Below are 14,257 nucleotides of genomic sequence, written 5' to 3' on the forward strand. Positions count from 1 at the left end.
ACAGGAACAATACATTCTTTTTTTAAAATAAATGTATTTATTTTTGGCTGCTTTGGGTCTTAGTTGCTGCACAAAGGCTTTCTCTAGTTGTGGCGAGCAGGGGCTACTCTTCATTGCAGTGCACAGGCTTCTCGTTGAGGTGGCTTCTCTTGTTGCAGAGCACGGACTCTAGGCTTGCCGGCTTCAGTAACTGTGGCACGCGGGCTCAGTAGTTGTGGCTCGTGGGCTCTAGAGCGCAGGCTCAGTAGTTGTGGCGCACAGGCTTAGTTGCTCTGTGACATGTGGGATCTTCCTGGACCAGGACTCGAACCCATGTCCCCTGCACTGGCAGACGGATTCTTAACCACTGCGCCTCCAGGGAAGCCCAACAATATATTCTTTATTCATGCCCATCTCATGTTCGATAACAAAAATTTTCTGCTATGTATGTATCTGACCAATTTTCAATGTCTATATTTGCACTGGAGGTTTTTTGTCCCTAAGAATGACTGAAACTACCCCTGTTAAACATCAGTCCATGCTTATACTCTACTTTTCTAATTCATCAGGTTCAGTTGGATTTTTTCCCCTATCTTTCGAATTACTAGCAACCCAATCAAAATTTGCCCCAAATTCAGATAAAAATATTGACCAGAAGGAGCCCAGGACATTATCCTTGCTCTCTTCCCCTGCCTCACCAATTCCTCAAAAGGATATCTCATGGGTCCACAATGCTTCAGCATGGAAATTCCTTGGAAACCTGGAGAATCACAGGAAGGTTGAGAACAAAGAAGACAGAAAAATTGTTCAGAAACTGCTCTTACCTCCTGCACATTGGCCAGCTCCAGCAGTTCTCCGAAGACATATACTCCAGGAGCCTCCAAAACTTGGCTTATGAGAGCAGTGAGGGCTGAGCCACTGGTACCTTTGGCTAGTAAGATAAACTGTTCCAGGAGGTTACTTGAGGGTTTCTGTTCGCCTGCCATTCTCTGGTCTTGAGATCTGTCCAAAGAAAAGTATTTCATTCTTCCTTCTCCTTTGCAAAGTCTATGCCTATTGAATGCTGGATTAGACATCAGAATACTTTAATTTTACAGTATTCAAAAAGGAAAAAACAGCTCCTCAGTCCAGATCTCATTTTGTGAGATGGGTAGCGTTTAACTGGGAGTTAAAGGGATTTTGTCCTTATTCTGAGGTTTAAAATACATTTAGTAAAAGCCATTTCATTCCATCTGGCCCTTTGCCAAAGGCAGCACCTTCTAAGCCCTTAAACCTAACCAGGACCTCAAGAAACACACAGGAGTATCTCAGTAGGTGTCTTATATCTACCTCATTTTTAGACTCTGGTTAAGAAGCAGAGAATCTTGCCAAAACACAGACGCAGCAAATGTAAGCAAAAGCAATCAGTTACAGCTTCGGTGTGTCATTAGAATCCCACCTATAGCCAGATGCAGATAAGGAAAGACAAAAAGCAGACAAGAAAGATGGCCCATTTATCAAATAAGTCATTGATCAGATAGAAAAAGGGGGAAATCATCTTGAAAGATAAGCAGCAACATATTCAAACTAAGAAAATACACACATACATGCTGTGTAAGTCCATGAGGAAAATCCCTTTATTTGGCCTCCTACTGATATGTGACATTTTACCAAACACGACTTCAGAATTTGTATAAAATCTCAAGAAAACAATAAAAAGATTTGAGAAAACAATGAAGATATACTATTGCCACCCTGAAGACATTAGGACAGGAGGGTCCCTCAACTGTATAATCTACTTACTACAAGCTGGGTGTGTGAACACACACACTGCGTATCTATTCTACAGGAGTTCTCCATGAGAAAAGATTACTCCTCCAAAAATGATAATATACTGGGCAGTGTGACAAAATGAAGAAGTATAGTACAGTGAAAAAAACAATAAATCAAAAAAGGTTAGCTTCGTGAGAAACTAAGTTTTCCTCTGGAGGCAGGCACCAAGAGTGGCAGCCCTTTCACAGTACTACAAAAGCAAGTATGTCGCTTCATCCAGGATTACCTAAGGAGGTCTTGTCGGAAGCAGCAAAAATGAAGTGCTAAGGAATAAAGGTTGCTGAGGGAAGGGGAAACTGAGGGGAGAGGGTAGGAAGGAGATGTCGGGGGAAGGTGATGGTTAGGAGAGGAAAAACAAAAACCTCGCTTCCAAGTGGACACGTGCGAAGACATTGAATGACAGGGCGTGGAGATGGAGAAGGGGTAGAAAAACGGACAGAACTTCGGTCCCTCAAAAAAACCTCGGCCTAAGGAGCAAAGTCCGCGGGGGCAAAGAGATGAGGAGGCGCCGATAATCGCTGTCTTCTGGAGTGGGAGAGCCCGAGGAGGCGGCTAGGAACTCAGGGGAGATGAATTCCCGTCCTAGGGGGAGGCGCTATTTTGATGGACGGCAGAGGGGCAAAGGAGCAGCCTTTACGGGTGGGGAAGCGAGAGCAACCGCGGTGCGGATGCTGAGAGTCGAGGACTGGGGTGTACTTCAGGGCGGGTGGCGTGTTCCAAGCAGAGCCGCGGGTGCAGGGTGATGAGCCGCGGATCGCGCTCCCCGGAGCGGGGGCGGGGCGGTGTGGCTGAGGGCTTTTCCCACGGCTGGCGCTAAGCCTGACGGCCCAGACGAACCTGGCACGCCGGGCCCCACCCTCTCGCCGGCCCCTACCTGTCCTCGCCGCCTCTCCGTCCTCTCGGTCGCTGGCTTGGCCTCCCGGCGCCTGCCCGCAGGTTGTCAAGCGTCCATGATCGGCCCGGCGTCCGACGCTTTTCTGCCTCCGCCGACCCGTTGCCCTTGCGGCTCCCCCGGAAGCCTCCCGCCGCTGCACTCGAGTTCCGCCCACACTAGGTTCCCCCGCCGCGTTTGCAGCCTCAGATCTCCAGGGCGGCCCCGGCCGGGGAAAGTGGGTCCCGAGCTGGGCTGTAGCCCAGGACAGGGTGGGGGCCCTGAGGAGAGGAATATAGCCTAGGCAGTACTTGGCCCCCCCCAACCATCGCCATCACCATCCTGGGCCCTAAATCCATCCTCTTTGGCCGAGCTTTACCCTCAGAAGTTCCGTAGGGCGACTGTGGCTACCCTCGGGGTACAGAGACATACTAAGCCTAATAACTACCGTTTACTGAGCGTTTTTCCATGTGCCAGGTGCTGTACATTGTCTCACTGAATTCTCATAATAACTCTCGGCCTGTCATATTATTCCCATTTTTCAGGTGACATAACTAAGCCTAAAAATCCAAAAGCCAGGGACTTCCCTGGTGGCGCAGTGGTTAAGAATCTACCTGCCCATGCAGGGGACACAGGTTCATAACCCTGGTCCGGAAAGGTCCCACAGATCATGGAGTAACTAAGCCCGTGAGCCACAACTACTGAGACTGCATGCCACAACTACTGAAGGCTGTGCACCAACAGCCTGTGCTCCACAACAAGAAAAGGCACCACAATGAGAAGCCCGCGCACCGCAAAGAATAGCCCCTGCTTGCCGCAACTAGAGAAAGCCCTCGCGCAGCAACATAGACCCAACACAGCCATTAATTAATTAACTAATGATTTAAAAAATCCAAAAGCCGGTAAGTATGAAAGTCTGCTTTGAGGGCTTCCCTGGTGGCGCGGTGGTTAAGAATCCGCCTGCCAATTCAGGGCACATGGGTTCGAGCCCCGGTCCGGAAAGAGACCACATGCCGCAGAGCAACTAATCCCATGTGCCACAACTACTGAGCCTGCGCTCTAGAGCCTGCCAGCCACCACGGCTGAGCCCACGTGCCACAACTACTGAAGCCCGCACACCTAGAGCCAGTGCTCCGCAACAAAAGAAGCCACCGCAATGAGAAGCCCGCGCACCACAACGAAGAGCAGCCCCTGCTCGCCGCAGCTAGAGAAAATCCACGCGCAGCAACCAAGACCCAACTCAGCCAAAAATAATTTTAAAAAAAAAGTCTGCTTTGAAACCCAGGCTATCTGAAGCCAAAGACCATGCTCTTCATCTTTATTCAGAAAATATTTTAAAATAAGCAGAAGATGGGTTGAGCCAACAATGGTTCTGTGACCAAAATGACATTCGTGGCGTTGCATTTGGTACTTACCAACTCCCCTGGAAGATGGATAAGAATGCCATGTAACTGAACACTTAGGCTGGTTCCTTTAAAGTATACACCACAGACTTTCAGGTCTTGAAGATGAGGAAAAAAACCCTATTACCTTTCGTGCATTCGAGTGCAGAAATTAGACAGATACAAAGGAGCCGAGCACCAACGCATTCATTTATTTTAAAATTTTCTTTAGCACATATTATGTTCTAGAAGTTTATATGAAGATAAGACAAGGTTCTTGCCCTCAAAAAGCTTCAATGTGTTAAGTGCTATGAGAGAGAGATGACACTTCGGAAGCACAGAAGAGAATGTGTTGAGGAAGAGAAAGTGGACATCTTATGGGCAAAAAGGGGAAGAAAAGAGGGCAGTGACCATAGTCACAGAGGCCTGCACTGTGCAGCATACACTAATGCAGAGAAGAAACCCACAGTGACTGGAACCCAGGGTTCAAGGGTAAGAAATGAGGGCTACAGAGCTGGAGTCAGGTCAAGGTTCTTGGAAACCACATGCACAGCCCTATACTCAGTAAAAATCTAAATACAGCAAAGTTCCTACCTGGGAGAGCTCAAGGTTCCTGGGAGAGACAGGTCCATCTGGCTAGGACAGATGATGCCACAAGGAGCCCCAGGGGTACAGATAAGGCTCTCCTGGCTGTGTCCTGGAGAGAGGTGGTTTAAGGAAGCCTTCTGGAGGAAATGAGGCTTGAGTTGAGCCTGGAAGAAAGAGCAAACTCTTTTAGAGTTTGTTTGTTTGTTTTACCTTAAGGGCACTGGGGAGCTATTTAGGGTTTTTAAGCTGTGGAGGGGTCTGGATAATTGCCATTTTGGACACTAGCTGCTATAGGAATGTATTGGATGTGGACAGAACTGGAGGCTGGGAAACCCTTGAGGTGACTGATGTATCCCAGTTACGAGATTGTGAGATCTTGAACAAAGGTAGCTGCAGCTGGGCATGAAATAGAAGGGACATTGTTGGAGACATTTAGATACCTCAGAACCTATCAGACCTGGTGACCAGTTGAATGCAGGGATAGAAAAGGAAGATACCCCCCAGGATTCTGGCTGGGGAGGCCAGAGCTGTCTGGAGGTGGTGTTAGAGGACAGGGCTGCAGAGGAGAAGGAGCAAAGTCGGTGGTAGAAGGAGAACAACTAAGTTCTGTTTAAGTTCATAAATATTCCAGCTGTGCCTCCCCGGCCTCCAGAATAATGTCCAGACTCCAAGGCTGCAGTTAAGGCCCTTCTCAGTGTGCCTCCCTCCTACCTATCCAGCTTTGTCTCGCCCCACCTCATTAGAGCCCAAACTCCATGCCTTCCCGGCCTAACAGGACTCACATCTTCCGTCTCTGACACCAGGGCCTATGCTCAAACTTGCTCTCTCTTCCTCTTCGCAGTGGTCTTCCCTCATATTTCTCTGTTCAAATTCCACCAACCATGTAGGCAAAGATTTAAACAATGCAAAAAGCACTAATCATAAAAAGGAAGCACTGAACTACGGCACTTGACTAAAATGAAGAACTTCTCTTCTCAGAAGACACCAGTACAAGACTAAGAGGCAAGCCACAGACTTGGAGAAGATATCTACAAAGCATGTATCGGACAAGGAACTCCATATCCAGACTATATAAAGGACAACAAATCAATAAGAATTAGCCCAATTAAGAAAGTGGGCAAAAGACCTGAACAGGCACTTCACAAAAGAGGACATCAAGTAGCCAACAAGCATGTGACAAGGGCTCAACACCAAAGACAATGTAAATGAAAATTATAACGAGATACCACATTTAGCCAAAATGGCTAATATTTTAAAAACTGACACCACCCTCTATTGCCAAGGGTAAGAGTCAACTAGAACTCTCTTATGTTGCTGGTGAAGGTGAAAATTGGTACAAACATTTTGGAAAACTGGCAATATCTACTATTGCTGATCGTATGCCATCCACACAAGCCAGCAACTCCTCTCCTAGAAATAAATGCATGAATCCACAAAAAGAAACATTTAAGAATGTTCACTGCAGCTTCGTTAATAAAAGCCAGAAACTGGTAAATGAAAACCAAAATGCCCATGAACACTAGAGAAGGTAAATGGTGCTACACACACACAATGGAATACTACTTAGCAATTTAAAAAAAAAAAAGCTACTGCTACATACAACATGGATGAATCTCACAAAAATATTGATGAAGGAAAAAGGCCAGACTCATATTGTACTTACTGTATGATTACATTTAAATGAAAGTCAAGAATAGCAAAATTGATCTATGGTAATAGAAGTCAGAAGAGTGGTTATCAGGATGGAAGGATGCAGCACTAACTGGGCAGGGGCACCCTGGGAAGGGTGCTGGAAATGTTCAGTATCTGGATTTGGGGGTTGGTGACAGGTGTATACATATGCCAAAACTGTGCTCTTGCTGTATGTGTTACACTTCATTAACAAAAGAAATTTACAGATAAAACTTTTTAACACAGAAAAATATCCTACCCATGCCACCTCCTCCATCAAGTTTTGCCAGCTGAAATATATCTTTCCATGGGGGCCTCTGTAGCATTCTAATGTCCTTTCTTTTGTGCCATTCATCACAGTTCATCTTGAATTTCAGTGGAGTCTCTTTTTTTCCCTAACTAGATGGTTATCTTGCTTGTGGCAGTGACCATGCCTTTCACCTTCTACCAACAGAGAGTCTGGCAAATAACAAAAGCTGAAAAAGGTGTTTGTTGAATTACATGGAAGGAAAACTTGGGTGGGTGCCCAGATAGGCGAAAGGGGTACAGGAAGAGGAAGGAAGGCCTAGGAAAAGAGATAGCAGATCTCCAAGGAAACCTTAAGATACAATTTTACCTAGTTTCTGAAATCGTATTAAATGTCACCTTGAGTAAAAAAGAACAAATCAAAATACCAAGTCTTACCTAGACTGTGGATAAACAAACATTGCACTCCTTCACTTGCAGGAAAGCCACCAAATAAATGTTTACCTAATGTCGACTGAAGAAAAATGCACAACCTAAAAGTTGTGAGTTATGTTTTATTTGGGGACCTTACTGAGGACTATAGCCCAGGAGACAGCCTCTCAGATAGCTCTGAGGAACTGCTCCGAAGAGGTAACAGAGGAACCAGGATACAAAGGACTTTTTGCTGAAAAGAAAATATGTAATTCAACACCAAAAGATTAGTGCTAATCAACAAAAAACAGACATCTCAAATAAATGATTTTAGTGCTTTTCTATGTATGGGAAGATGCAAGTGTCTGAGCTCATTGAAATTATTCCTTAGATATGCATCTTAATTATCTGGGGCAAGTATCCTGTTTTTCTCCATCCTGAATTCCCCTCTGGGCCCATCTTCAAGGGTGGCTTCAGTGGCTGATGGCTTGATGGTGGCCAAAAGTTGTTGTTGTTTACTGGAATGGCAGGCAACATTGTTTACTGAAAATGGCAGACAACACCTCTGGGTGTTTCAACGGTGATGGGAAGACTTCACCAAGGAGCGTAAGATCGCATAGCCATGCTGCTAAAAATATCATCACCCTAGTGTAGTGGAAAAAGCCCAGACTGCAGGAGACTTAGAGCCGAATTCTAACTCTGCCCCAACTTGCTGTGATCCCTCAACAATCTCTTTGCCTCTCTGGGCCTCAGTTTCTTCATATATAAAAATAACAGGGGTTGGATTAGCAAATTCTCTTAAGTCTAACTGTACTGATATTCTGAGTATACAATCGATATCTCTCTCAGTCCAACGCAGGAGCACACCAGAAACCCCTGCAAAACACCTAAACGGCGCCCCAGGCCAACGAACAAGTACGACTTGAAGGAGTCATTTGTTATATTATCTTTCATAATTTAATCAGTGTTTGTGTTTGTTGTTTCGTCCTTACCATGATTTGCAGGAGATTTCTGAGTTCCATGCAAATAGAAGTTACCTCTCTGTGGGCTGTCATCTTTTGAGGCTGAAGAGGATCTTCCCGCCTGGTTTCAAGTCTAGGGATTCAGAAACCACGAAACCTACAAGCAGGTTTATGAACTTGCGCGCACTGCGCGGCACACTGGAATCTAAGTTACAGAGGAATTGAGTGCAGGGGATGCTGGGATTTGTAGTCCCTGGGCTTTCTGTTGCGTGTTGGGATCTGTGGTCCCCCGGGCTCTCCCCTGGAATTCTGGGAAGTGTAGTCTCCGCCACATCGCACAGGGCAACCTGCCGTTATCTCAGAGCCCTACTGTGCCCAGCGGCAGGAGCGGGCTCGAAGCGAGCGTCTGCAGATCTGAAGCCAACCCTCCGCAGGGTCAAACTCTAGGCAACAACACCAAATGAAAATTTTGTCCTACGGGACTTCCCGGGGAGGGCCCTTCCCATTGACGCTCTCCGTCCCCCTGCGAAGCCGCTGAATGTTTCTATTGGTTGATCAGGATGCCAATCGCCGAGGCAGGCTTTCCATTGGCTTCAGAGCGGGCGCTCCGAGGCTAGAGGGAAGGAGAAGGGATCAGGAGCGGGAGCTGAGGGAAAAGAGGTCGGTCCGGGTCTGGACGCTGTCGCTGCTCGCCCGAGGTCTGCAGGCCGGGCTGCGGCTCAGTCCTCGGCTCCTGGGCACAGTCTACGGAGGCTCCGCCGGGCCAGCGTGGGAGAGCCGCAGGCGGCGGCCGCCGCATCATGTCAACCAAGGACGAGCGGGCCAGGGAGATCCTGAGGGGCTTCAAACTGTATCCTCCCGGGAGCGGGGCTGGGCCGGGAGGACTTGGGAGGCGGCCGCTCACTGAGGAGACCGGCCGGGGGCGGGCCGCGCCAGGTGGGCACCCGAGGAGAGGGCGGCGGGAAGGGAAAAAAGGAACGCCGTCCCAGGCCGCCGGCGGGACCGGGCGCGGGAGGCGGGGAAAGGGGCGTCCGGAGGGAGGGAGGGGAGGTTGATGGGGGCCCCGTGGGTAGAGGCGGAGGAGCCGCGGAATTGGGCTGAGAGAGGGGCCGGGCGTCGGAGACAGGTGTCGAGAGGCGCGCTTGGGTCCGAGAAGAGAGGCCGGGAAGGGGCTGCGGCCCGCAGGGGAGGGCCGAGGGGGCGCGGTGGGCTGGCCTCGAAGGCTAGCTGCCTCTTTGGCGGGAAGCCCACCAGGGCAGCAGGGAAAAGTGACTTGGAGCGAGTGACCTTGTGTGGGACAAATGCAGGCGCTGGTGTTGAACTCTCTCGGGTTCTCCCCTCCTACCCCCCACCCCCACCCCGGTCTTGTTTCCACAACTTCTCTTGCTCACTTGTGGCTTTTTCCAGGGTTGGAGCGGAGGAAGGTGGGGAGTGAGAAGTCCGAGGTGGACCTCATCTTAACTCTGTCTTGGCCCTTGGAGGCACTGGACGGTCGCTGCTTCTCCCTCAGATCCTCAGTTTTCTTTCCAGCGGAATGAGAACCCTAAATTTGCGCGTGCGAAGCCTTGAGGAGTTATGGTTTTGCACTGGGACTCCTGGCAAGGGTGTCTGCTCCCTCGATTTTGTGTGGTTAACGCGTAGATATGGTGGAGCTGTCCAGCAATTATTTGATGACGTTGGGGACACGGTAGCATTTAGCAGCATATCGAAATCATTGCCTCAGGCCTGTGGTGGTGCCGCGGGTGCAACCTTCTCCCCTTACGTAGTGAAGCTTTGTGTTTTAATGGAATGTTAATTTGTGACCATATGATGCAGATGAAAAAACCCAATCTCGTTCATTCCAGTCTTACATTTTCCTGCTGACCTTAATCTCTTCTTACATCCTATGGCTACAATATGGAACACTCTTAAATTCGTCTCTCAGTGACGATGTAGGGTTCCTCTCCTGGAGGTTTCGTCAAGCACCGTTCTCTGAGCTGCCAGTGTGTTTCCACAGTGTCCATTTCACCCCTGCAAATTTTAATTGCTTTGTCATAATCAGAAACCAAGTTGGTAGTAAGTTTTAGAACACAACAGCAAAAAAGTTACAGGAAGTTTTGGATGTACAAATGAAACTTTTCAAATGGAAGCTGACCTGCTGTGCTTTTTTTTTTTAAGGGAAGGCCCTTAAAAAAGGCCTTTACATACTGCCATTCATGATGAACTTTCAGTACTTTTATGCAGTGATGTTTAGTAACAGCCTCTTTTATAGCTCCATGTACCTTCCCGTGTTTCTCTTCATAATAGTGCCTATAAGTAGATAGGCATGGCTGAAGTATTAGAAAAGCTATGACATGGATTTTATTTTTCCCTTAAGTAATTTATATTATTACTTAACGTTTATGCTGTAAACAGTAAACTGGAGACTGGAGAATTGAGAGATTTCACAAGCCATGTTTTTGTCTGGAGTTAAGATTGTTGCTGAAAGTAAGAGTCTTTTTAATGGCTCTTGAACACCCCAAAAAGGGAAAGTTTGAGCTTCTCACCTTCAGTCTTGTCTCTTGAACCTTGTTCAAGAGAAACTTTGGCTCTTGAGAAAGAGGCTAAGGGACAAATATGGAAAAGAATAGAAAGCAGAATCTGTGTTGTTTAGTGCATCAAGAAGCAGGTTTTCAGGGAAAATTTGACCTGGGCTGATTAAATCACAAGGGAAGCAGCCACCAAAAAACAGTTAGCATGGGAGCAAAGGAATGCTCATCCTCTGGTGGCCTTTATTGGCATCTGAGAATTAAGAGAGAAAAGGAAAGGAGTTCTAGGATTTGTTACTACCTTCAGGAGAAAATAAAATTAACATTTTAGTAAGAAACTACCTGACTATTGTCCACCTTTTATTGCATAAATTGTTTTTCTGAACTTTCACAGCATCTGTTTCTGAAGAGTTTTTACTACAAAAAGAAATCGCCATTTTATTCTTCTGCCAACAATGTTGATAATTCTCATTTGCCACATTGACTATGTTGGGCTTTTTTATTTTTGTCAGTTTGAACAACAGATGACATCTTGTTTTAATTTGTATTTTCCTGATGCCTAGATCCCTGGAGAGGTCATATAGGACAGTGGTTCGGTGCTATACTGGCCTGTAGAGCTACACTCTCAGCATTGGAATTCTAGCCCTGCACTCCTGGTTGTGTGTCCCTGAGCAGCTTCTTTAACTGCTGCCACAATTTCCTCCACTGTAAAAAGGGATAAAAATAATACCTTATCTCCTAGGGTTGTTGGGAGGATTAAATGAGTTGATATTGAAAGCACGTAGCCAAGCTCCTGATGCCTAGTAAGCATTATGTATTAGCTATTATGGTTGTCGTTGTTGTTAGTAGAGAAGTCACGGAATCTTCTGTTTGGCCATTTCTTTTTCTTCGTGAATTGCTTGTTGATATTGAATTGTTTATTTTTCTTACTGCTTTGTAGGTGTTCTTTCTTGTAGTATCAATCCTTTGCCTGTATTGTACGTTGCACATCTTTTCTCTCAATGTATTGCTTGTCTGTTTTTTGTTGAACAGAAATTTTAAATTATCACTTCAAATTCATCAATATTATTCATGTGGCTTCTGAATTTTGTGTCTCGTTTAAGAAGACCTTCCTTATCTTCAGGTTAATTAAATAGCCTATGTTTCTTTCTCTTTGTAATGTTTAGCTCTTTAATCCATCTGAAATGTATTTACACAGATGGTATGTGGTAGAAATCTAACTTCCTTTGCTATTTGGATAGCCAGTTGCCCACTACTGTTTCCTAAGTAGTTAGGCCATCCTTTCCCCTCTGTTTTGAAAGCTATCTTTGGTGTCAAATACTCAGTCTTCATAAGACATGGGTTTATTTTTGGAATATTTCTGTTTCATCGGTCTGTTTATATCTTCCCATTCCTTTCCTGTACGCATTAGTTCAATTATTATAGTTTTATAGTATGATTTAGTACAGTTTACAATAGGATTGATATGTCATGAACAGGGTTATGTGTTTGAAGTCATATTATAAGTTCCTTGTAAATATTCATGCCCTTTTTATACAAATAGAAGCTTGCCCATATGCCCATAATAGATACTCAGTAAGTATGAATAACATACTTCATAAATCAGGGATAGTCTTTGTGTCTGAGAGAATTCAACATAAACTTTTGTATTTGTAATAAGTCTTTTCAAAAATAAAATATCTAAAAAAAATTTTTTTTTTCTTTTGGCCACACGGGCTTGTGGGATCTCAGTTCCCTGACCAGGGATCAAACCTGTGCCCCCTGCAGTGGAAGCTCGGAGCCCTAACCACTGGACCGCCAGGGAATTCCCAAGATTTCTTTTCCACATCATCTCCACCCCACTGCTTTTAGCTCATACACATTAAGAGTCTTACATTTATTTCTTGTTTGTTAAAAACATAACATTTTGTAGTTATAAACTAAAGTTGTGAATGAAATATTACTTGAGGAACAAATATGATTCTCCTGCAAAGTTTTGAATTTGAGTATTTTAAGTAGCTGATATGGAGATTTTGTTTGTAAATCCTGTGTTCCCCATTTCATTCATTCAACAGAGGTCTTTCGGGAGACTTCTGAACAGGCACTGTGCGCTTAAAGGACATAAAAATGAATGAGTCACAAACCCTTATTTCCAGAAGTCTAACCATCTTTGTGTCTGTTTAGAAGGGATATCTTCAAAAGCAATGCATTTTTTAAAATAGTATTGAATTTTTCTTTTACAAACTCCAGCTACCTAGAAATGACCTTTGTTAATATTTCAATATAGCCTTCTGATGTACCTAATGTTTAATGTGTTTCCTTTTATTAAAATGGAATCATAAGTATTATTTTGAAACTTTTAAACTTAATAAATTTACCACGTTCATAATTTTCGAATATAGTTGCTTTCAGTTGCTTTCAGTGACATAGATTTGTCACTGAAAGTCTTATACTAGTTTTCTAGTATAGGCTGAAATGCCCTGTTCAGCCTGTTCAAATTACTTTTTCCTCAACATAAATCCATAATTTTATTAAATTAATACCAAGAAACTGACACATTGCCATAAGAAAGGATTATGCTTTTATGATTTCATTATTTTTGATCCATCTGGAATTTGCTTGGGTATAAGGTATGAAGCAGATTTAATTTTTTTAAAGATTAGCTAATTGTCTCCATTTCTTTCTTTACTTATACTCCAGATATTAATATAATATCCAGAATATAATTGACTGCCTGCAAATCAATAAGATAAATATTTAACTCAAAATGGGCAAAGGATATGAACAAATAGTTCACAGAAGAAAGGTGCAAATGACCAATGAATAAATTCAGAGATGTTCAACCCTATTAAAACAACAGACTATCCCTTTTTTCCCAATTAACTGACAAAAATTTAAAAGACTGATAATATTCAGTGTTGGCAACTATTGCGGAAAAGGGATGCTTCATTTGCTCTGTGTGTGTGTGTGTGTTTGTGTGTGTGAGTGTGTGTGTGTGTGTGTGTGTGTGTGTGTGAGAGAGAGAGAGAGAGAGAGAGAGAGAGAGACCTTTATGGAAAGTAATTGATATCTATCAAAAGTTTACGTGTAAGTGCAGTAAAGCAGAGAGCTGTCATCAGTAGACTTTAGGTTCAGACTTTATTACCCCACCACTGTGACCCGAGGCGGAGCACTCAAACTCTGAACCTCACTATCCATTTCATTTCTTTAGAGGGTTGATATGAGCATTAAATGAGACTGCATATAAAATGCTTAGTACAGTGCCTCGCATACAGTAATAAATGTTAACTGCTGTATTATTTTTTTATTAATACTTAATATTATTAACGATAATAATAGCGTTAATATTTCTGTAAAACCACTTATTTTTCTGAGGTATAACCAATGACTTCATGCTATTATTCGCTTTCTAACTGAGCAACTGTAATATCTGTTTTGCCTCTGAAGAAATTAATCAATTGAGAAGCATTGTTGTGTACCTAGTGTTTAGCTTGTTTTCTAGCAACTAATCACATTCCAATTTATGGCAGGTGAGCAAGAAAAGAACCAGTTTGGCTCAGAAGGTTTCTGAAAGCACCTTTCACTTGTGTTCTTGCATTTCCTCTCCATAGTTTGCTCCTGGATCTCCCACATTCTCTTTCTCACAGCACCTTGATCTTTAACTACCTCCAGTCAAAAATAGTTCGCTTTACATCTTCTATTCACTTAGATTTCCTTGTTAAGAGTAGTAGACTGTTGAACTTTTCTTGAATGTCAGTATTGCCTGAGAGGTGCCTTGGCCAAGTGTTAAAAATGAGTCTGGGGTTTATAATTCCTAAAATATAGTTTTTATCTTATCAACCCAAATTT

At 44.3% G+C, this 14,257-nt stretch overlaps 2 protein-coding genes across 6 annotated transcripts in view; one reads left to right on the forward strand and one right to left on the reverse strand.

The window, feature by feature from the left end:
* Positions 1-8,106, reverse strand: part of COPS7B (COP9 signalosome subunit 7B) — a 35,084-nt gene extending 26,978 nt beyond the window's left edge. For 4 of the 5 annotated variants that reach the window (XR_011246536.1, XR_009520099.2, XM_060015929.2 and 1 more), the window contains exons 1-2: positions 2,666-2,800; positions 804-981 (exon numbers count right to left, since the gene is read on the reverse strand). Coding sequence is in view for 3 of the 5 variants with exons in the window: in XM_060015929.2 (XP_059871912.1) it covers positions 804-965 (162 nt within the window). In the remaining 2 variants the exon portion in view is untranslated. Of the gene's footprint in view, positions 1-803; positions 982-2,665; positions 2,801-4,638; positions 4,797-7,952 lie in introns of those variants that run through there. The other variant, XM_060015931.2, reaches the window with a different exon arrangement.
* Positions 8,107-8,528: 422 nt separating this feature from the next.
* PDE6D (phosphodiesterase 6D) overlaps positions 8,529-14,257 on the forward strand; it is a 51,990-nt gene continuing 46,261 nt past the window's right edge. Inside the window, exon 1 of the mRNA XM_060015486.1 lies at positions 8,529-8,772. Coding sequence (XP_059871469.1) covers positions 8,723-8,772 — 50 coding nt within the window. The 5' untranslated portion in view covers positions 8,529-8,722. The remainder of the gene's footprint in view (positions 8,773-14,257) is intronic.

The sequence above is a fragment of the Delphinus delphis genome, chromosome 7, assembly GCF_949987515.2.
Source record: "Delphinus delphis chromosome 7, mDelDel1.2, whole genome shotgun sequence".
Taxonomy (NCBI): Eukaryota; Metazoa; Chordata; class Mammalia; order Artiodactyla; family Delphinidae; genus Delphinus; species Delphinus delphis.